This window comes from Ruditapes philippinarum, unplaced genomic scaffold (genome assembly GCF_026571515.1).
Source record: "Ruditapes philippinarum isolate M1 unplaced genomic scaffold, ASM2657151v2 ctg13476_1_1_1_1, whole genome shotgun sequence".
In the NCBI taxonomy this organism is placed as follows: Eukaryota; Metazoa; Mollusca; class Bivalvia; order Venerida; family Veneridae; genus Ruditapes; species Ruditapes philippinarum.
Genome location: NW_026857756.1, coordinates 1 through 24958, shown reverse-complemented (window position 1 = coordinate 24958; position 24958 = coordinate 1). Strand labels below are relative to the sequence as shown.

Sequence of the window (24958 nt, the reverse complement as noted above, 5' to 3'; positions counted from 1 at the left end):
TTAAGTAATCCCTTGCCAAAAAAGTAAAAATCTATTAGTTTCTGAGGCAAATTTTTGCCTTTTAGAACAATTTCATTTTTTATGAAAATTGGCATGAATCCTGAGGCATACTGTTTTAACTAAAAAATTCGTCATTTTCTCCTTTCAAATACATATAGCTTACTAATTGGTTCTTACCATTATCCCCTCGCCCACACCTGTAGCTCCCTGACGCCTCAGATGGTTCCAAGTCAGATCTAGTTCCTCAAGGCTGTCATTGTAACTCAAAGCTTCTCCCAGCAGTACACCTCCCTCTTCCCGGAGCAAGTTATAGCTGAGGTTTAAGTAACGTAAATTTCTCGTTTCCTGTGATAATAGATTTATAATTCAATATATTTCTTCCTTGTTCGCCATTTTTCCTTTTAATTATTGTAAATGTGGGCATTTCTGGCCCAGTGGTTAGGTGGCAGACTTAACGTTATTTCCTTCTCACCGCTTTTTAAATCAAATCACGTCGTCTTCCGTGTTAGGAAAGTAATCAACAAGCCTACTCTACTCAGATACCGAACAGCACATGATGCCTTCCTCAACAATCAACAAATATAGCCAGAAAACCGTGATATGACTTATAGTATCAGTGTTACAAACAAAATGACAATACAGAAAATTTTTGAAAGTTTGGTAAGAAAAGTGTTAATGAATATTTGAAACGAAATATACAGAAGAAATGTAATTAAATTAACGGCAAAGATTATCTTCTAAGACAACGGACAAGCGCGAACGTCACGATTTATTTATGCTTTAGAGGTCTTTAAGAACATGAATATTAAAACCTTTAGTTCGTCACACGATTTGACTCTCATGCCATAAATTGTAAATTTTATAATGTAAGTAAAACTTTTAACAGATCAAACGAGAGAAATTCGACAAATACCTCAAGGAGTTGTTTGAATAAAACAGCATCTTTGTCTTTGAAACCGTTATCTGTAAAACAAAATGAAAAATATTGACAATATTAAATGGAATGATAGCAAACGCGGCAGAGAAAAAGGTAAAACTACGGAAGCATCCCCGTGCCAATTCATAATGATTTCTTAATGGACATTATGAATTGGCACCAGGAGCTTCCGTAGAAAAATAACCTTGCTCTGAAAACAATACAATAATTGGTATTTATAACTATGATACTATATATAGTTACAAAATCTAGGGTATTTGGCTTATTGAGAAAGATAACTGATGATGAATTTATTAAATACATAAATTCGTTTGACCTAATTTTGTTAAGCGAAACATGGATTAGTAAAACACATACATACAATATAGATATTGAAGGATATAGCAGTGTTCATATTTTTGGTAATAAAAGCATAGGAACTAAGAAAGGTCGATATAGTGGAGGACTCTCAATATATTTTCGTAATAAGTTAAAAAGTAAAATATCTGTTATTGAAAAGAACAATGATGGACTTATATGGCTTAAAATTTCTCATGATGTTTTTGATTTCAATGAAGATGTATTTTTATGTAATTTGTATATTCCGCCGAAAGGCTCAAATGTATTAAATCATAAAGAAGTAGATTTTTTTGAAGAAATTGAAAAAGGTATAGAAAAATATAGTAAATTAGGAAAAGTCTATGTAATAGGAGACTTCAATTCAAGAACGTCCGATTTAAATGATATTTTAGAGTATGATAGATACCTTGATATTGATAATGATGATGATGATGATTTAATGGTTGAAATTAGTAATATACCAATACGTATAAATCAAGATAATTGTATTGATAATAATGGAAAAAATAATTTCTATGTGTAAAAGTACAGGATATATCATACTTACTGGTCGAATACATGGAGATCAAGGTAAAGGTGACTTTACCTTCTGCTCAGCACGTGGACTTAGTGTAACTGATTATCTTTTATCACATTTTTTGAATTATAGTTTTATTTTTGATTTTGATATTCTAGAATGGAATGAATTTTCGGATCATGCACCTTTATATTTTACCTTTAATAGAAAATGTCGTCTATTTAATGATCAGACATATAGCAGGGTTAAAGAAAATGTTACTGAAAACAATATAATTTGGGATAATGACAAAGTAAAAGATTTTTTAGAACTTCTACTTGCAAATAAAACTGACATAGATTCCTGCGTTGGGGATAACTATACTGTTGAAACACAGACCGAGACACTTTCAAACTATTTGTATTCAAATGCTATGAAAATATTCGGAAAGGATGTCCCTGTTTCGGATATACAAATTCGGACACATAAAAAGTCGAAATGGTTTGATGAATCATGCTTCTTGGCTAAAAAAGAATTTAAAATAGCTAGGAATTTATTTCTGAGAAATAAAACTGATGAAAATAGAATAAAATTCACCAAAAGTAGAACTAAATACAATCTAATAAAGAAAAAAGCAAAAACAAATTTTAAAATTAATGAAGCGAAACGTTTAGAAGAAATTGCAAAAACACAACCGCGTACATTCTGGAAGTCAATAAAAAAATGCTATAAAAGTAAAAACAGCTGTGAAGAAAAAATAGAAATAGATGAACTTTACGATCACTTTAATAATCTTTTTGGGGAAATACCTGAAACTAATGATCAAGAATCAGAATTTAGACAAGAAACCAATATTTATGAAAATTTAGATAAAGATATTACCGAGAATGAAATTCGGAACGCAGTATATGGACAAAAAAGTTTTAAGGCATGTGGTCCCGATTGTATATCCGCAGAAATTATTAAGTCGTCGTATGATATCATTTCTCCATACTTACTTAATATATTTAATAGATTATTCTTAAATTCTGATTACCCTGAAGCTTGGGGAGATGGATATATTATACCAATATTTAAAGGCGGAGACGAAACTGACGCAAAAAACTATCGGGGTGTAACTTTAAATAATATAATAGCCAAAATATATTCTCAGATACTTTTAAATAGGTTAACTAAATGGACTATACAATATGAGAAAATTGCTAATAATCAATTCGGATTTCAAAAAGGGAAAAGTACAGTCGATTGTGTTTTCATTTTGCATTCTGTTATTTCAAAATTATTAAATTCTGGTAAAAAAGTATATAGTGTATTCATTGATTATGAAAAATGTTTTGATAAGATAAATAGATCATTTCTCTGGCAAAAGTTATTAAGTGAAAACGTTAGCTCTAGAATGGTAAACGCAATAAAATCTATGTATAGAACTGTTCGATTACGTATTAGGTTTAATAATAGACTCTCTGAGCCAATTCTCTCACACTTGGGCGTGAAACAGGGAGACCCGAGTTCTTCTTTGATGTTTATGATGTTCGTAAATGATATTGTTGACAATATAAATACTAATCTAGATGGATTATTCACATATGAAGATTTAATTTTATTTTTAATTTTATACGCAGAGGATCAGGTGTTATTTACAACATCACCAGAATCCTTACAATCAATGATAAATGATATTGAAATATATTGTAATACATGGGGTCTAAAAATAAATACTTCAAAGACTAAGGTTATGATTTTTGAAAAAGGCAGTAGACATACAAATTATGATTTTTTCCTTTATAATACTCTACTAGAAAATGTTACTTCTTTTAAATATTTAGGCGTATATTTTTTCAAAAATGCAAATTGGAATAGAACCCAAAAATGTATTGCAGAACATGCATCTAAATCTTTACATAAACTATTTTCAATTTTTGATAAGTACGATTTTCTACTAGTGAAAAAAGTAAATTGTTTGATTCGCTAGTTGCTACTGTACTAAACTACTGTTCAGAAGTCTGGGGAATGAATGCAGGAACAGATATAGAACTTATTCATACAAAATTCTGTCGAAAACTTTTATATGTTAATAAATCAACTAATACTATTATTAGCTTGGTATGCAAACATAAACAATTCACAACGTTTACTTACTTACTGTAGGTTTAAACAATCTTTTAACTTTGAAACATATTTGAATTCAATAAGTGAAAGGAAATTTCGGATTGCCTTAAGTAGATTTAGATTATCTTCGCATAATTTAGAAATAGAAAGAGGTAGATATCTTAATATAGAACGAACTAATAGAATATGTAAATTTTGCAACCAAGATAATATAATTGAAGATGAGTATCATTTTCTTCTTGTCTGCCCAATATATCGAGAAATAAGGAAAAAATACTTCAAACCATATTTTTGTAGGTGAACAACTCTTAATAAATTCGATAGACTGATGTCCACAGATAATGAAAGACAATTGTTAAACTTATCAAAATATATAATTTTTTTTCAAATAAATTAAGGAATAGTTTAGAAATTTGATAATTATTATATTGGTATCGATTTAAATTTACCTATGTCAAACTAGTTTATTTATTGTGTAAGCTTCTCTATGCAGAAAATATTTGATTGCTAATGATTTCTCGTGTCATTTGTCACCTTATGTCAAATGTATATTATGGCTAAAAGCATTGTAATGCTTAATTGCTAAATAAATGTTGTTGTTGTTGTTGTTATTTCAGGGCCATTATGGCAAGATCTAGGTCATTATGCAATTTCGGCCGCCTTGCTACTCGGCATTATTTTTTTCCATAATGGGCGAGTGAATGAGCGCACGTGCAAAATGACGTAATCAACCCTAAAAAACCGTTAGTCTAAGAAACCGTTTTTGAAAGGACAAAAGTTCATAAAAAACTGGCACTAGATATAAATGTTATTCTCACAAAAATGTTAAGAGTACTGTATTAATCGATAAAAAAACACCAGTAAAACATCATTTTCTCATATTTATTTTCTGTTGTTTTGTTTCCTATGTTAATCGGAGTGTTAAACTGTATAATAACATTTGTATACAACTGTCCGTTCTTAGAAAATGCGATAATCAAGATAAGCGACGATGTCTAAACGCCGTATTTCGGACATAGATATTAAATTAAAGACGTTAACACTTGGTTGCTGCTCGCCATTATACGATAATGACCCTCGAGTTCATAATGTCCTTCGGGCCTGCGGCCCTCAGGCCATTATGCACATCTTTGGGCCATTATCGCATAATCGCGAGCATCAACCAATTACTAAGAGGTTAATACACGGCAGGAGAGGGCCGGAAGGTGATAATCGGCCCGCAAAATGAATAATGGACCCGAGGGCTTTAGCTCGAGGGTCATTATTCATTCAGGGCCGATTATCACCTTCCGGCCCTACGCTGACGTGTATCAATGTCTTTAATACACTTGGTAGATCTAGATCTAATAGTAGATCTAGCATTAAAAAAAACAAACAAACAAAAAAAAAATCAAAACAAATAGACTTTAAAGTAGTACAGTCCCTGGGGACCTTTTGTGTGCAAAAAAGGTCCATGGATAAATGTTACACCAATGTAAAGCTAAATGTTTGAAGTTTACAAAAAATTTGGGTAGACATGTCAAATCATGGTACGTTTTGAGAAATCCAAGATGGCCGTCAAGATGGCCGCCAAATTATTGAAAAATGGCTAATACGCAATTTATATGAAAAAATTAGTTCTTTTTTATATTCATTTTGGTACAGGTGATGTTAAAACTTCACATCCTATTGAAACAATATGAAAAAGGGTCCTTTTCCATTTTCTTATACATATACTCTTGTTTTCATAGAGAAATTTTGCTAAAAAAGTATGAAAAAGTATCAAAAATCGACATGGGGCTGGCATTTTTTCCTATCAGTCAAGGCATAGTGGTGAAAATGAATATTTTTACAATATATTACAAAGACCTGATCAACAACTTACTAATTGTACCCTTATTTTTAGTTTTATTGTGTAAGAATGTGAATTCTGACATTCCTAAAGTGGGTGGGGTACACGAAAATTGAGTCCCAATTTCTAGTGAACTGATATATAACGATTATTAAGACTAAGAATAACCAACAATATTACATTTTGAAATGTTCTTAAATCTTTATTTTTTTTAAAGGTAGGTTTGCATTCTACCAACAACATTAATTGGTTCTGTTGCCATGGCAACAAAGTGGTAAAATGAGAGAAACCCGGAAACGTATGAGGCTTTCAGTTTTATCATTTCAAGCATGTTGTAGAAGTTAATGTCATGATTATGTATTACAGAATTCAGAGTTGGATACATTTGAAACATAAAAAAAATCATTTTAAATTTCACTACATTTACTTTCCATGAAAAAAACACAAATTTTAATTAAAACATCGGTAACATTTTGCTGAACAGTTACTGTAACAATAAAAACGCTTAAAGTTTTAGCGACAAAAGATAATAATGAAATCTACTCAGAGTTATATTGAAGAATAAAATTTATGCTTGATGTTTGGCCTGATTTGAGAAAAAAGCTTTTCAACATTCTTCATTTATTGGTCATTAAATAATAATAATAATAAATAACAAATAAAGCAAAAAAAAATCCCACAGATCAAATGTGATAAGAAGGAAGAGACAATATGTCAATATGTTGTGATGAAGAACGTCTTCAAGATAATGTGCCATGGATGCATCTGAAAACCATAAATGATTGTGTTCTCATCTCAATGCAATACAAGCCCAGCTGATAAATAGTTTAACAGTTGGAGAAACATGGATAAAATCACCATTTTGTATTAGAAATTTGACACTTTTTCTATTCTAAAAAAAATATAGAGCAGCATCAATTATAAATCCTGTATAGATGTCTTGCTACGCAAAACAAATAGGCCATATTCCACCGTTGCCTAAATAATTTTGTGACCTACAGGTCAGACCACCTAATGCTTTGTTATACGGTCAGTATGTCTGAAATCATCATTAACAAACTCCTGACTGTTCACCACATAGCAGCTTGTCTTATTACCAAAAACAACCCCTCCATTTAAACACATAAAAAAGTATAGAATCTCCATTGTTTTACCTATTGAAAATCGAATACAGTAGGGAAAAAATCCAGTATACATTAAGAACAAGCTACAGAAGAATGTACACAAAACAAAAACTGTAAGTCTCAAATTAATTATACAATATAAGTAATTCCGATATATAACCAATATGAGTTGTGTTACTGCAGCCTCATTTCGTTCCTTAGAAATATGTGACTATTTAAGTAGATGGCGGTCTGTTTCATAATATTATTTTAAATCACGTTGAAAAGAATTTAATAGTATGTTTATATGCAAATAGTTTTACATAATCATATCTAGATTTGTATAATTGTTGAAATTTCAGTTAATGTCGAGTAATCTTTCTTAATGTTTATAACTATGATATAAATTTGTTTTATTTTAACGCATTTAAACATGCTATATATATCAGAAAGGCACTTAATAAATTTGGTGTAATGATAGATTTTGCTTTTGTTTTCGACCGTTTTTTACCAGTTATAAGATGAATATCTGTTTGTAAAACTTTGGAAGCGATTTTTGTTCCACTCACACAAAACAGTATGTAAATTGTCGTCACGTAGAATTAAGCTATAACTGATATACAGGTAAGCATTTAAATAAAATCTCAAAGACATTGGTAATCATATCAACTGTTACAGTTTCGTTATTTTCTGATCATCGTCTTAAAATCAAAGTTTTAATGTAATTGGAGATGAGGAAAAACAGCATTTCTCAAATTGTCCGGTAGCATGTAATGCACATGAACACTAGTGTGTTCCAAATTAAGATTAAGTTCAGGACGTATTTGAATTTGGAATCAGGATGAACATATGACTTTGATTTCTTTATTTTACAAACAATTTTAATGTTTTTTTTTTTTGAATAAGCCAAATTTCACTTTCTTATAGACTTTGTAATTCTGATTTGCCTTAAAAGATGACCAGAAGGTGTCAATATTATGAAATAATGCACGGAGGGAAACATATTAAGGTCTTCCTCAGTAAAGCAGGAAAGTCGCCACAAAGCCTTTTAAAGTGTTGGTGTGACGTAAAAATAGGCTATATTTGATAAAATGTGACAGAAATTTTGTTTTGGTGTTGTTGTTTTTTTGGCACAAATCAGATTATTGTATATCTTAGTCACAGAAGTTAAAAATAGAACTGACAATGCGTAATGTTTTCAAATATTCCCAGAAATAAATAAAAAGATCTTGAGCTTTTATATGTATGGCTTTTTCAGATGGGACTAAACCAACATTGTTTATCACCTTCCGCGTAGCGGAAAGGGGATTATAGGAATTGCCAACGTCTGTCAGTTCGTCCGTCCGTAATACTTTCGTGTCCGCTCCATAACTTTTTAACCGCTGAAATTTTTTTGAAATAACTTGACACAAGTAATCACCATAATGAGACAATATGCAGAGCGCAATAATTGGGTTGCTACCCCCAAGGTCAAGGTCAAATTTTAAGGTCAAATGTTAAAAGTCTTCATTTAATAATAAAAAGTCTACATTTCGTGTTCGCTCCATAACTTTTTTAATGCTGAAAAGTTTTGAAATAACTTTGCACAACGGATCACCATTATGACACGACGTGCAGTGCGCAATAATTGGGTTGCTACCCAAAAGGTCAAGGTCACACTTTAAGGTCAAATGTTAAAAAGTCTATATTTCGTGTCCGCTCCGACATGCTGAAATTTTTGAAAAATATCTTGGCACAATTGATAACCAGTATAAGATCATGTGCAGAAAGCAAAAATTGGGTTGCTACACCAAAGGTCAAGGTCAAATGTATAAAAATCTACATTTCGTGTCCCCTTCATAACTTTTTAACCTATGAAATTTTGTTTAAATAGCTTGGCACAATTGATCACCATTATGAGACGATGTGCAGATCGCAATAATTGAATTGCTACCCCAAAGGTCAGGGTCACAATTACAGGTCATATGTGAGAAAGTCTACATTTCGTGTCTGTCTCTAACTTATAAACCTCTGAAATGGTTTTAAGATAACTTGGCAGAAATGATCAACATTATGACACCATTGGCAGAGCACAATAATCAAGTCACAACCCTGATGGTCATGGTCATACTCAACGGTCCAATGTAAAAACATCTTTTTTTCATGTCCGCTCTATAACTTATTGACAATTCAAAGGTTTTAAAAATACTTAGCACAAATGATCCCCACCACTTCACAATCTACAGACCTCAACATCCAGGTTTCTGCAACCAAGGTCAAGGTTATATGTTCTCCATAACTTTTTGACTTTATGGACGATTTTAAATAACTTGGCACAAATAATCACCATCATGAGACTATGTGCTTATGATATGCATGACACAACATCAAGGTCATGGTTGGTAAAAGGTCAAGAAGTATCCTTGCGAAGCCCCGGAGTAAACTTTCTTTACACAGTGTACATATAGGAAAAACATGAAAAAATTCTTCTCCATAACTGCAGGACCTAGTATAGAATACTATTAAATTTGCTTAAATCACGACCTTGTGGTCAAATTCATTTATGTCAGGGGTCACTTCATTTTACATATAGGAAAAGCTAAAAAAAAACTTCTCCCAAATCGATGCCTTTAGCTAATTATTTCTGTTGTAGCCTTGTATAGACCAGTACAAAATTTATTCAAATGAAAATTTAACCCACCCCTAGAGTCAACTTATTTCATATGGAAACATATAGGAAAACTTTTTGAAATCATATTTTTTTCAAAAACCAAATGCCCAGATCTTAGATTTTGGGTTAAAAACATTGTCAAAAAGACAAATTTTGACAATCTGGTCAATGTTGACCTAACCCCAGGAGTCATTTTACTTTGTGTTATAAAGAAAAGGCTTTGAAAACTTTCTTCTCCATACATAAAATGCTTTGATATTTAAGTGTGAAGCATTCATTCTATGACCATATCAATTTATGTCACGATATAATACACAACTACTAAGCTTGGTTAAGTCATGATCCGTTTGATTATAATTACCATTCCCAAGGGTCAATTGATTTACATTGTCTACCTTATATATAAAATCCTTTATAAAATCATCCCTTTAACCCCATTGTTAGAGCATGTGAAATATTTTCTAGAAGACTTTATCATGTTTCTTCAAATCATGATAGGACCGGACCTGGGTGATACGCCAATTTCAACACTTCTTTGTTGATAGCTTGAAGGTTGGTTAAACTATCTGACTTTCATGGATAAATAAACAGAAGAGTAATGACCAATTTCTACTAAGCTACGGTACTAATTTTTTTGACAGACAAATGACCGTTAAACTCAATGTCCGAGATCAATTGTTGTCTGTAGAAAAAGAGACGCCTGGACTTCATAGCCGACACTCTCCGTGAAGTGCTAAGTTTGCAGGCATCAAAAAATGATCATGAGTCTGGATTAAAACTAGAGCCGGTTGTACCGGGTGATGCTCCTCGACTAGGTTTTGGACACACGCCCGGCGACTATATGCTCCCCCGAAATTTTTCGCAGAGCATAAAAATGGCCCTGCCTAGATGTCGATTTTGATAAAAAAAAAAAACTCGTAATGTCAGAAACCACAATGCAAGACCATTTGGTTGGAAGAATTGTCTTGTGTTCTTCTTTGATTGTTCAAATCATGGCCCCACTGGTATAAGGTGACCTAGAATTTAAGACCTCGTGACCTACTTTCTTGTTTTTGAAGCTAAAGGAATTTGGATAACAGACACAATATGACATGCCAGCTGACCTTAATCTGTTCTAGTGACCTCTTTGTATTTTGATTGTAAAATTTCAGATGCAGAATTATACACTGAGATCAGTTGACCTAGAATTTAATCTAATGCAAGTTAGAGTTTCATAATACAAGCTACAACCAAAAAGTTTGAACTCAACAAAAATTCGATTGTCATTAAAATTTGATATTGGTTGACCTAGAATTTGAACCAGTGACCTATTTATTTCTCGTTTTAGCTACAAAGTCTTAAATGATTACGCTATGTACAGTTTCAAACATTTGATAATGTTTATAATTATACATTTCAACCTCAAGACTGCTTTTTTTACTAATTATTATCACCATTAATTATCCTTTCCAAACATAACAACATGCACATTTGACATGACCTTATCTATGTATAGCAGTTTGAAAAAAGCAAATGCATGATGCAAATTCTTGAAATAAATTTATTCATCTAATTTCAAAATATCGGCTGTTATCTGTGTTGATAATTTGCTAGAATTAAATGTGACTTCTTTTAATGTTTCATTTTATTCAATTTGTTAACATGGCGTTGTGCACAGATTATTTATCTTTAAGTTTGTGTCATTCTTATCAACATTCTTAAAATTCTAAAAGTTGAAAGTGTCATACGTTTCAGGTGTGACTTTCATTTTACTTCTCCGTTGCCATGGCAACAGAACATGTTGAATATTGATAAACAAAATATCAGTCTAAGTTTCTTAATTATTTATAACTTTAGGTACATGCCAAAATGCAATACATGATCACTATTCTTAGTTTTAATAATCATAACAAACCAGTTAACAAAATACTGAGACTTAATTTTCGTTACCCCACCCACTTTAAGAATATCAGAATCCACATTCTTTTACAATAAAGATAAAAAATAAGGGTGATATTAGTATGATATTGTTCAAGTCTTTGTAGTATATGGTACAAATATTCATTTACACCGCTATGCCTTAGCTGGTAGGAAAAAATGTCAGCCCCATATCAATTTTTGATAATTTTTTCATGCATTTTTTAGCAAATTTATCTATGAAATTCAGAAAATATGAAAAAATAATGATAATGCCTCCATTTTCATATTGTTCCAACAGGATGTGAAGTTCTTAGATCATTTATACTAAAATAAATACAAAAAAAACTAATTTTATCAGATAAAATGCGTATTAGCCATTTTTTAATAATTTGGCGGCCATCTTGGCGGCCATCTTGGATTTCTCAAAACGTACCATGATTTGACATGTCTACCCAAATTTTTTGTAAACTTCAAACATTTAGCTTTACATTGGTATAACTTTTATCTATGGACCTTTTTTGCACACAAAAGGTCCTCAGGGACTGTACTAAAGTTCTTTCCTTGAAATTCTTGTCTACTCTTCTACTGTTCTGTACAGAGATGTTTACTGTTTGTGTGTTCAAAGCAGTAGAATCAAGAAGCAAGTTTTATTTTCATTTTTTCGGAATGAATTTGTCGTATTATTTCTTCAAATTTCAAATTTCAAATTTCTTCGATTCGTGCTGACAACCTACTTTCACTTTTACAGTTAACTGTTTGATGACGTAAAATATGACGTCATTGTTTCAGTTTGTGCACGTGCACATGTTCTGAGGGTTGATAACTAGTTTTCGGCCCCGGGCCGCAAACTCATAATAGGTCACGTGACACTCATAATCAGTTGAAATCATAGGCAATTTTGTTACTATATATAGTAACAAGTGTATTAATAACCTCTAAATAAAGTACGTTAACTCTAGGACCGGAGTTACGCAGAGCGAATATAATATAATAGAACAATACTAAAATACAATGAATTGTAATTTGCTTGTTTACACACGCGTACGTATTTCCATCACCTAGTAAAAGTGAAATAATAATTGAAACTATGAACAACTAACTTACTTGAGAGATCCAGTTTCTGTACAGTGTCATTTTCCATCAGTATGTTGACGATATATTTCACTCCTCGAGAACCAATATTGTTGTCCGAGAGAGACTGTCGTATAAAAACAACATAATATTATAAACGAAAAACTAGGACAGAACACAAGTTTTTCCTGCTTAAAAAAATCCTACCACCAGCTTTACCACATATATCAATGAAATATTAACTATGCAAGCACTTATCTGCTAAAACCATAAGTGCTTCACTGTACAGCTAGGTCAGCTGGCACATCCATGCAGTCTGACCAGGCTCTATACTGCCGATAGTTTAATAATGTATTGTCATATTCAAAACTCTTTAAATTCGAACAGACAGTTCTAATTTCAAAGCTGGACAAGTTGGGGAGCAGGATAAAGGGTAAATTGGATATGTTAAATAAACCGAAATATGTACATGTAGCCGCTTAACACATCCTTAAAAGTACTCCAAATAATACGACGCAGTTTTACATGTGTAAAAATCACCCTCCGAAAACAACAACAACAAAAAACATATCCATCTTTTGGTTTCATTTAATCGTCAAACATATAATCGGAAACGTGGCAAAACGAGCAGTTGACCAAGTTAATAAAGTGTGTACTGAATACCGCTTTAGACAATGCTATGGGGCGTGAGAGATGTTGCTTTTCTTCATCAACCTTGATTAACAACCCCTTTAAATTCAATGCACTTTAAACTATTTGTTGTTTTTTATGTTGTTGTTTTCACTGCACTCAAATGATCTCTTTCCCTAAGGGTTTTATCAGATTCTAGATAAAATTACTTATTAATCTATGGTCGTTATTTAGCAATATTTTGTTTTAAATCCTGTATGACAATGAGATTCAACACCTACCAGTTCTGTTATTTGTTTATTCTCTTTCAGCATCATGGCCATGAACTTGGCACCTCTGTGACCGATGGCATTGTCATTCAGGTTTACAACACGAACTGACCTCGTTTGCTGAAAGATTCAAATAAAAGTATAAAATTATCAAATAATATATGCTGCTAGAACAGACGTATCGAATGCCCGCGACAAAGCACACAGTCATGTTTTTTACTATGTAAGTCATAAAAATACGCGTGAATTTAAACGAAATATATTAATATTCTATTAATTAAATGTCATTAAATGATGTGTGAAATAACAAAAGATCTTACTGCCTATATCGTCCTAAAAGTAACCATTAATGGCTAATCAAACGTAATTTTATATAAAGAGTATAACTTTTGCGCTTTATTAGTCAAGACGCATAATATTTACTATGACGCCGTTATTTGTCGCAACGACGCTTAATGTCGCACTTGCCGCCGAATGTCGAAATATTACCACTAAACGTCGTAACCTCCACTAAATGTCTCAAAATATTTTGCCGGTAAACTTCGCAATGATGAATTTAAATGTCGCACTTTTCATTATCGTTAAATGTCACAACACTCCTGTTTAATATCGCAATATCTAAATTCATGTTAAACATCTGGTATTATGTCAAGGATTTACTGTGATGTACAAAATGATTGGTTGAAACTGAAATCATCTTTGTCGGTATTATAAATGGACGACCACAAGTCATGCCAAAGACCCCCTTGGTTATAAAATACATAAGAATACATTATTGATTTAGCAAGACGTCGTGGATTTGAGCTACACATTCAGCATAAAACACCGAGAAGTTTGTTATAGAAATGTTAAATTAAAAATTTCATCTCAGATCAGATCAGTTTTTTTATAACTTGTGTTGTATTTTCACCTACGAGCATGTTGTGGCACCGTTACATGTCGTATCCGTCGCTAAATGTCGCAAAATCTTTTGCCGTTAAATGTCGCAATGATTACGTTTAATGTCGCACGGTTTTCTCTTGCCGTTAAAAGTCGCAACACTATCGTTTAATGTCGCAAGATGAACAGGTTGTATATATTCATCATAAAATTAAGTTAGCTAGTGGTAACGTTGAGTAAATGTCTGTACATATTCGGTAACTTTTGGACATAAAGGACTGTCCCGAACCATCTGCCGACTCAAGATAGAAAATGCTTTTTCATGTGGTATGATATACAATGGTTACTTTCCAAAAAAATGGATTAAAACAATGGAGATGTATCATTTAGATATTGTTACAAAATATTTCTAAAACTAAAATGTTTATCTAGTTTTACAAGATTTAATATATCATTTATATGATGAGTTACTAATATTTTGTTCTAGAACATTTTATTTTCAACATCCACATGGTTTATGACAACACATGATACTTATTACTATAATTATGGTATAACATACTTTCCTTCAAATTAGGTTTTTTATTTTATATCTAGTCTTTAGAAGCTCCTCCCAATTAACATTTTATATCTGTATTTTTGTTTCTCCTAATTAGGCTTTTAAAACTTCTTATTATGAGTTACAATGTTTTATTAGGTTCATTTCTCCTAATTATGAGTAGTTACATATTGTATTAAGTTTCTTTATATCTCCTCTTTAGGAGAATCAAAGTTCTAATCAGATGTATTTTTAAATACAACAGGTTAACCCTTTACTTCATATAGACGTGTTTTGACGGCTTTTCGACCCCCCCCCCCTTTTTGAGGCCTCAAACAGCGAAAAATTACTCTATTTAGGCCCCAAACACTGTTTTTCGTTTGGGAAATGTTGCTAAAAAGTGATCTCTTTTACCGCCCCTATCAAAAAGGTACATCAGGGCGTTGCTACATCGTATAAGAGGGTTGTGCCCCCTTCTGTTTGGGGAGTTTGAAGGGGGGCGGTAGTCCCCCTCATCTCCAAGAAAATTTTGAACTTGTGAGAGGCTTGTGAGAGGCTTGTGAGAGGCGAAAAAAGACCCCAGGTCAGTCATAAGGTAATGGGTAACCAACGCTGAAAAGCCTTTGACTCTATCTCAATCCATTGAAAAGTTGCAGCACTTTGAAATCAATTTTGATGGAAAAAAAATCAACGCAAAATAGTGATTTTTGGCAATTTTGAGATGTCCCCTCGTTGCCATGGTAACATGAAATTTAAGACTGAGCATTTTATTACAAAGGCAATGGTCTGGTCAACATTTGTGCCAAGTTTGATTAGCATTGAATCATTTTTTCATAGTTTCATAGCAGTTTGAACTTGTAACAGGAGGCTTTTCAATGAAAACGGCCATTTTTCACAATATGCTCATGAGGGAAAGGGTTAAAATAAGTCTTGCAAATTTGTTTCATTGGCGGCAGTTCAAGTTAAATTTATTTCTTCTTGTATTTCACCACAAAACATTTTCATTTAACAGTAGAATAAGTCGAATATAGAAATTATTTGCCTTTTTGGCAAAAATGCCCCAAGGTTAATGTTTGCAAAGTGTGAAATATATCTCCCATATTTAATGCATATAAAATGTTTTTGAAACGTTCATTTTCAGCAATGTTAAAATAATTCTGTTATTTACATAGAATGTAAACTCAAAATTTTCAAAGAATTTATATACGATCGTTTTAAAATTTCATGGCAGACATAAAAAGACGTAAACTGATAACCCGCTTGATTTGCATTACTATTGTCGTATATAAACAAATTTAAGAAACATTTGTGAAAAATAAGCCGTCCGGTTAGCTCAATAGGTAGAACGTTGGACTGTGAATCGGGCGACCCGGGTTTAATTCCCGAACGGCGCATGTCGCTTTGGTTGTAATTGATCATGAAATCCTTTCTACGGTCATTCGCACTGTACCTCTGCTCTGGCATGTACAGAAGTTTCAATTCCTTGCGAAAGTGAAGTAACTAGTACTGGAAAACTGCTTGACAGCCTGCCCTGGAACGATGCGGTGGTTTGAACTGTGCTCTTGTGAATTCAACGTGGCTTACTGTCGTGATCCGGAGTGAAAACTACCAACACACCACCAACTGTGAAAATTAGCCTCCTTATCATTTAATATTTAATAATAAGGAAACGGCATAATTTTAAAGTCTGCACTTAATAAAAGTGTGGACATCTTTGTAAGAGAAGGGGAATCTTGTGATGCGTATATGTGGTCGCACGGTCACTTTCTTAACACCATGTCATCGATGCATGTATGTGGTCGCATGGTCGAAAATCTTTATTAAAATGACAACCTTTACAAAAGTGTTGCCAATTCTTAACGTCTTAAAAACATTTTTGATTAGTAATAAGGACCGAGTTTTTAAAGACTAATAATGACTTTGTTATTTCTGTTTAGGAGTTTTAAAAGCCTAATAAGGATTTGTTTTCTTTTGATTAAGAGCTACAAAACCCTAATCATGACTTTGATTCTTTAAAATAGGAGAGAATCAAGGTTGCAACTAATAAGGAATTTTTACTCATAATTAGGATAAAAAAAACTAATAAGAACTTTGTAGCTCTTAATAAGAAGTTTTTAAAGGCTTATTAAGGGAAATAAGACTATTATTTGGAGTTGACTAAATATATCTTATTTCTCCTTCTAGCGGATTTCTAACCCACTGTGGTGAGGGACAAGTAGATGATTTACACCCTTATTGAATAATAAAAACACGCTTAAACGTGCCGTAACGTAGCGCAAGCAAAAACATACTGGCAGCAGAAGAACTCTAGAAAATCTTCAGAGCTATCAGACGAACCGAACAATAGGACATTTGAAAAATCGTGCTAAAATTTGTTAGCCGGGACTTTATGTTTGCAACTATTATAATTAGGCAATAAGATATGACAAGGAAGAAGATCACAAATGAACAGTTAAAAGACTAGATAATTTGGAAAGTTTTCTCATAACTACCAGATTTTAAACTGAATGCTATGAAAAATGGACTTTCCTGACTATAAAACAATAAGTTTAACTTATCACCTCAAATTCTCTTTTTCAAAGATTAAAATTACCATTTTTTACGAGTGTTCTTCGGTATATACAGACGTTTGACAGTTATCAAGTGAACTCCTGGCAAGTTATCATAAGAACTACATCCTCCGTGTAACAGTTCCTCCCCCGTGTAAATTTGTACAGACAATTTACTTAGTACTCAATATTTATTGTAATTTAATACCACTAGCTAACTCAATTTTATCATGAATATAGAAATCTTGCGCCATTAAACGCTAGTGACATTTAAGTAACGGCAAGGGAAATATTGCGACATTTTAACGTTATCATTTCGACATTTAACGGCCGATGTTTTGCGACATTTAGCCGCGGTAGCGACATTTAGCGGCATTGGTGCGTTATTTGACTGCGACTGCGACATTTAGCACCCTTGCGACATATAGCGGCATTTGACGTCAAGTGCTTCATGTAGCGGCGTTGCGACATGTAACGGCGCCACAAACACAAAGCAAAAAAGATCAAACAATATTGGTATATGTCCTGTTCTTACCGATAAAGCGATTGCGCAGGCCTCTGCACCTTTAGGACCAATGTTCTGATGCGCAATGTCAACTACAACAGCCGGAAGTGCCTTTAAAAAGATCTTTGACGGCGTTATTAGAAAATCTGCACAACGTTTTAAGTAAAGCTTTTGCGCCCGAGTACCCTTTTCTGATATTTCCGACACCACGTCCGACTCGACTGAAACAAAAAAGTGAAATAAAACAGTTATGTTTTACAGTAAGTTTGTGCATGGTGGCATTTAAATGTTCATTTATATAACCTAAATGCAAATGATTTCCTAGTATATAATTTATGTTACAAATACAAATAACAATTTGTTCACCCTAACAATTTAAACGGGTTTGGTTGAAAACGGAAGTACTGAAAGCATATTTTGTTTCCATTTGAATTTTGATTAATGGTGAATGATGAAAGACTGTTTCATGTAAGAATAAAAACAATCAAGATAAAAAGATATCTGCTTCATATAATGACTTCATTTTACTGCAAAGTTTCATTTGTATTCATTGAAGTCAATTGTATAGTACAATCCAATTTATATCATGTCTATTCGGTAATATGATAAAACAATCTGACAATCTGACAATTTTTTTTGTCATTTATATTAGCGAAAATCGTCCAAAAAGGCCAAATGTTACACATACTCAAAACATACGACATCACCCCTCTTTTCGGACCGTTTACTAGTATAAATAGATTTAACTATTTATTAAAAAGTGCATATCCATGAACACTTTTCTTGATGTTACCTTTATCCCTAGTAAAGAAGCCAGACCAGCCTGCACATCCGCGCTTCCTGTCCAGGATCTATACTTTCAAATATTCTTATTTTGATATCCCCAAAAGTGATTAAAAATGATAAAAAACACCCAAAATGGAAGCTGGAAAATTCCATTTAAGAAATACAACATGTTATGGGTTAAGGTTGTGACAGATTAGTGTTGTTATTATCATGTTTTAATTCAGACGCGTTTAAATTTTTAAGAGGAAACTGTGGTATATATTGTAAAACAACAGCACAAACAGGAAATGACGTCATCTTACTTCCGGAGAAAGGTCTATTGATATTGTAGGATTTTGTCAGTGTGACAATGCTTCCCGCAGCAGCCGACAGCGTAGGCTTCGATTGTATCATTCTATACAAGTCAACCAAATCTGAAATAAAAAAGCTAAACTATATAACGTTCTTAATATAGAATCTATCTTTCAAAGATTATAATTTAAAAAATATTATGTCAAAAATTATCAACATCTTGCTAATATCTTTATGTATTAAAAACAACGACAACAACAATAAGCACACCACCACCAATACCAATAACAACAAAAACACATATATGTTTGTTTTGAATGTGAGGTTTGGAATGTATCAATGAATATGGTTTTGATTTTAGAAACAATACCAGCAAAATAAGATGAAATAACAAAGAAATATCATCATCATCATCATCATCATCATCATCATCATCACCACCATCATCATTATCATCATCATCATCATCATCATCATCATCATCATCATCAACAACAACAACAACAACAACATACCATCTTCCTCATCATCGAAGTCATTCCAATCTTGACTGCAGTCTGACGACGATGACGACGTGACGTCATCATGCACGGTTTTCACGTCTTCAATGGAATGACGTTCACGATGTACCTTTGTCGTACTTATTCGATGTATTTTTGCGCCAATACGAAATTTTGACGTCATACAGAACGCGTTCTCTTGTGTCTTACGGTTGATGAGATTCCAGATGTCAAACTTTAAACATAAAACATAATTCTTAAGTATTCTTATTAAGTTTTGATATCAAAATACAAATCTAAAAATCTGAAAAATGTATCATAAGACTCAATATAGAATCTAGTCTTCCAAAACAAGAAAGAGTAAGTCTATTTGCCGTAAATTTGAATCTTTTAATCCTCGGAATCTCAAGGGAGATAACAATTGTCACATGTTAGAAGTAGTGTCTGGCTATTGAAACACATACATGTATAATGTTGAATATTTTAATCAGTAAATTTAAAAAAGGAGATCCGCGAAATCTATTAGATCTAGTGCGTTTGCATGTGCTTACTGTATGTATTTATATTGTTTAAATTGAAATAAATATTGTTTAAACTAAAGGAGATATAATTGTTTTATTAACAACAATTATGTACTACCGGTAAATCAATATGAAAATTTATCAAAAGTCAAACGCGTGAAACAGAATTTCCCGATTTTAAAATATTTTTAAAGTAAAAAAAAACTTTAAATTTTTAACCCAATGAATAAAAAAATTTAAATTTTAAACAACTGTACATCCCCCTGTTTTCGTAATTATTTACATTTATATTTTTTTTTGGGGAAAGGGAACAATAGAAGGGTTACCGCTTCGTAGCTAAAACCAAAAACCCAAGGGATTTTTTTAATACACATTAGTGATTTGACAGACAGGGACATAACACCGTTACCGCATTTCAATTTACTTACGATCAATGTAACCGGAAACCAGTACTATAACCACTTAAACTTTGATGTAATTTTTGAAGCCAGTCTAATATTCATATAAAAATAATTTGTTTATATTACAAAAAAAAAGAGCTGATTCTTCTTTATACAATATGTAAAACTCAATTTTACGAACAGTTGATCTTTTATCTTTAATCTTTTGATCTTAAATCAAACAGTGTCGTCACCAATGAAACACTGTGCTTATTTTACTCATTTCTTTTTTGTTCATACTTTCTATTTTCTATGTATAAGATTCTTACTTATATTTCTCTTGAAACACATGTATTTATTGTATTAAAAAATGTATAAGTCCAAGACACTGATAGGGCATAGTTATCTATTTCGAAATTGAAGAAAAAATAAATCAAAACGTAACAAAATATATAAAAAATACCTCAACATGACCGTCGGTACATCGTTTCCCTGTCAAATATGCAGACGACGACGAAGACGCTGACATTATATTTCGCGACATATTAAAACTTTATATTCACAAGAATAACACATATAATGTACATGTAAGAAAATCATAGCTATAATTGATGAGCTTTAAACAAATTTGCTTGCCCGTCAACTCGTTAAAATTAAATTATTTAAACCCTTAAAATAATCAACACTTACAAATGTTTACAAAAACGTGCAATATAATATCTAGTGCTATTGTCTTTATCATATTTTACTATTTATAAAGCGCAACTCTAACAAAGCAAGTAATTAATAGTGCGAATCGAAAGTTATATATCTTATTCTTTATCGTTTTTTTTTCAAATCTCATTTAAAAGTTTTAAAGTGTATTGAATTTCGTTGTTTGTTTGTTAGTTTGTTTCTTTGTTATAAATTACTTGATTGTTCTGAAGACAGATATTAAAATAACAATACCATAAGGATCCGGGTTAATTTCTAAATTCAATGAGGTAATTCAACTTCTGGTTAGATTCTTGTATAGTTTGTTTTGCTTTAAAGCTGCACGCCTCCAAATGAGAGAACATATTTCAATAAAATCAAACCTGAGAAAAATGTATTAAGATTTTAGGAAAAGTGTAAAGATTCAAAGTTCTAGTAATAATTTACATGTTATGTGCGATTAATGAACGATTTTTCAGTATTTATAACTATATTTCTACTGCGTTACTAACACAGTAAGGGCTATTTTTGCATATTTTGTCCTCTTTTTAGTAACTTACGTGGGTTGTAAGTGTCATTGATTCTGTGTAAATTGTTTCCGTTTGGTTATTTCACTAAATAATACTTTTAAAGACATTTTCAAAATTTTCATGAAAATTAGCATGAATCTGGAGGCGTGCCGCTTAAATCTTGAACGACGTAATAAACACAACACGTATAAAGGAAAATTAAAAAAGTGAATAAAAAATATCGTAAAAATATATTTAAAACATTCATATTTCTCTTCTTCACTTACGAATCATGTCTGTCATGAAAATACTGAATGTTTAATTGTCTTTCTATAAATACAGAAAGGAATTAAAATTAGAGATAAAAACAAAACAAAAACGAAACAACAACAACAAAAGCCACATTGATATCAAAGAATATATACAAGAATTCAAATCAGTGATTTATTTCGCATTAATCTATATAATTATAATTATAGCCAGTAATATGTAATGTAAATAAATTGTAAGGCATTTTGTTTCGACGGATAAACATCTTTATGAAATAGGAAGTTACTTAAAATGTAAACTTTAATCTTTGAATGATGAACGCAGATTATGAAAACATTCATTTTCAGATGTTTGTGTGTCGATACAAGGCGCAAACAACAATAAAAACTCTAAATTTAGAATATCTTGTCTTTGATCATAATAAAGGCGGAAGATAATTGCAAAAAAAAAACAAAAAAAAACAACAATAAATAAAAAAACAAACAAAAAAACAACACTTATTTTCCCCTGCTGCTGATGGTTTTAAAGGAAACTAACATTACAATTTCCTCGGTACATTTATATGAGTCAAGTGATACTTTACTCAACACTAAACTATCAGAAAATCTGTATCTTTTCCCTCGTGTTTCTTCATTATTTAGAATTACATATATGAAAGATCCTGTATGTTGTAACAACACTTAAGTGAAATTTCATATATGCACATAATAATGATTCTATAGCAATTTTCGAACATCGAAGAATGTGTGAAATATGTACTGCAAATATTTGTCCACATTATAATTATGTAATCATTAAAATTTATGCATTCATTTCTTATTGAAAAATTATAGAAAAAAATCTCTAATCACCTCCCTTTTTAACATGAAATGTAAATTCGGTAATATCTTTACAAATAATGCTTTTTGGAACTTACAATGTTGTTAAAACTTCATTTGAGCATTAAATCTATGATATAAAACCATAAGAAAATTGTGTTACAGGATCTTTGAAGATGAAAATATTAGAATCAATTATCTTCATGATCATTCCATTATAGACCAATCAAATGCTTCATTATAGAATATTCCTTTATTGATATATTCCTTTTTATTCAATTTGTTATAACATTACTTAAACTGCATTGAATAATATTGTCACATTCATATTCTTATTGCTTACACATTTATTGGGGTGAATGTAAAAATTCTAAATGCTGTTACCGGTATTTTCAATTGAAGAGATGATATGTACTTATTTTTACAACACATACTTCATTAAAGGAATCAAATAAACTTTAACAGATTTCGAAATATGGAAACACGTTTCGGATATGTCATTTATAGCAGAGCAGAAAGATAAAAATACTTAGTCTAGATAAAAATCATTTACTGAGACAATACTATAACATTGTTATAAAACCAGAATAAAACCATAGACCAAGGTAACTAAGAAGAACAATTATATGGTTTACCTTTAGTTAGTTGAACTAACTTAAACAACTAGTATAACAATTTGCAGAAAATTAATAAACTTATTTCTATAAGAACAACTACAACAGAACAGTTGTGAGACCCGCACATAACACATTACAGTCAAGTAATTGCCTTATACATTATCCAAAACAATTTATAAGGACCTAGACTCTCTAACACGACAATGAAAAATAGATAAAAACGTGTTTTTACACATGTTTCACAGACACTTCCATGTGTTTGTTGTGAGTAACAATACAACATACCCTGATCATAGAAAATAAAATATATAAACAAAGTCTTAACTTTACTCCATAAAAAACAAACAACTTTTATTGCATGACCAGACGGAAAATATTTATTGCAGATAAGATACTGAGCTGCCAAGAACGAAATCAGACATCATAACCAAAAACACCATAAGCATTATGTACAACAAATTTGCCATAAAAGTACATGGTAATTATTTAAACAACTAACATAGCTGACTAATTTGTATCGTTCTAAATATTAAATTGTTCATGTATTTACTTTGAAACTTAACAATAATTCAATATAGCTGTATAGTATTGAAAATTGCCAGCATCTAACGGAATGAAATGTTGTAAGTACAGGTAATTATTTCTGTTCGGCTAAAACGCAATTCGACTCGCTCAGGAAAAACCAGAGATATTTCTTCTAATAATTATTTTTTATGAAACTGCTCTGGAAACCTGTGTCTGTTTGTCAATATCGAAAAACTGAATATCGGACCTCATTCTTGCCCAGTTGTAACTAATATTAAGCTGAAGCGCAATTTAATAAAAGAATAAACAAGGGTCTATGGGCAGGTGAATGTAAAGATTGCGATTATCCATTACAACATTAAGTATACAAGTTTTTTCTTAAAAAAGAAACATCTAAGAGGTGATTTTGAAGCTGTAGAAGATTTGTTTAATTGTGAAAAAATGGCGGGAAAGTAAGAATTTCTGATTGGTCTAATTGCAACGGAAATACCTATCTGCTATTTCAGTCAGTCTCTGGATAGGATCTAACTAGGAATAATTGGCAGATGTTCCCATGTTAAAAGAGCCGCAAAATTTCGGTACAAAATTCACTCAGTAGTGCCTGATGATATTGTAGTTTAGTGTTTACGTTTTCGGTTAAGTCTTATTTGGAAGCGGAGCATATGCATATTAAACTTTTGTAGAATGGTTATAATGACTGACGCTTTAGATGAGAGTCATTAACTTCAATTTTTTTTTTCTGATGCGCAAAAAAGATGTTGACCGGAATCATTCTCATTACTTTGGATAGGTCTGAAGTCTCCAATTATCAAAAAAAAAAAAATTTATTGATGCAATACCAAAAACAGTAAAAAAAGTAAATGTAGACATGACCACGTTTAATAAGTTGATATATTTATATGTCGTTCATGACAATATGTTATATGTACGAATCCTTTACTGTTAAACAATTTTCTAATATCATTACTTTTTTTCTTACTTCAATATCCTTAACAAAATTATATTTAGTACATTAGATTACGACCTACTTATAAGAATTATTCGCCCTTCACGCTTTTTTACATTAATGTTAATATGAACTAGTATTTATTTTCTGTCTTATTATTCTTGAAATAAATTTTATGATTAAAAAACATGCGTAAATGTGTAACTCATACCTTCAATGATCGCATAAGCAATTTTTTTTTCACTTAAAATAATCTAAACATTTATCATTCTATCAAAATTTAGTAGCAACAAAACA

General features: G+C 31.6%; 1 protein-coding gene across 1 annotated transcript; it reads right to left on the bottom strand.

Annotated features, from left to right (window-relative positions):
* Nucleotides 1-177: 177 nt before the first annotated feature.
* On the bottom strand, nt 178-20987 carry LOC132750846 (leucine-rich repeat-containing protein 74A-like; the record flags this gene model as incomplete). Its single annotated transcript, XM_060740900.1, is given in 8 exon segments — nt 178-345; nt 914-963; nt 12469-12562; nt 13347-13454; nt 17836-18026; nt 18894-19004; nt 19398-19617; nt 20747-20987. Coding segments are annotated over 8 exon segments (1023 nt in total), but the record flags the coding sequence as incomplete, so codon positions are not given.
* Between the last annotated feature and the right edge of the window lie 3971 nt (nt 20988-24958).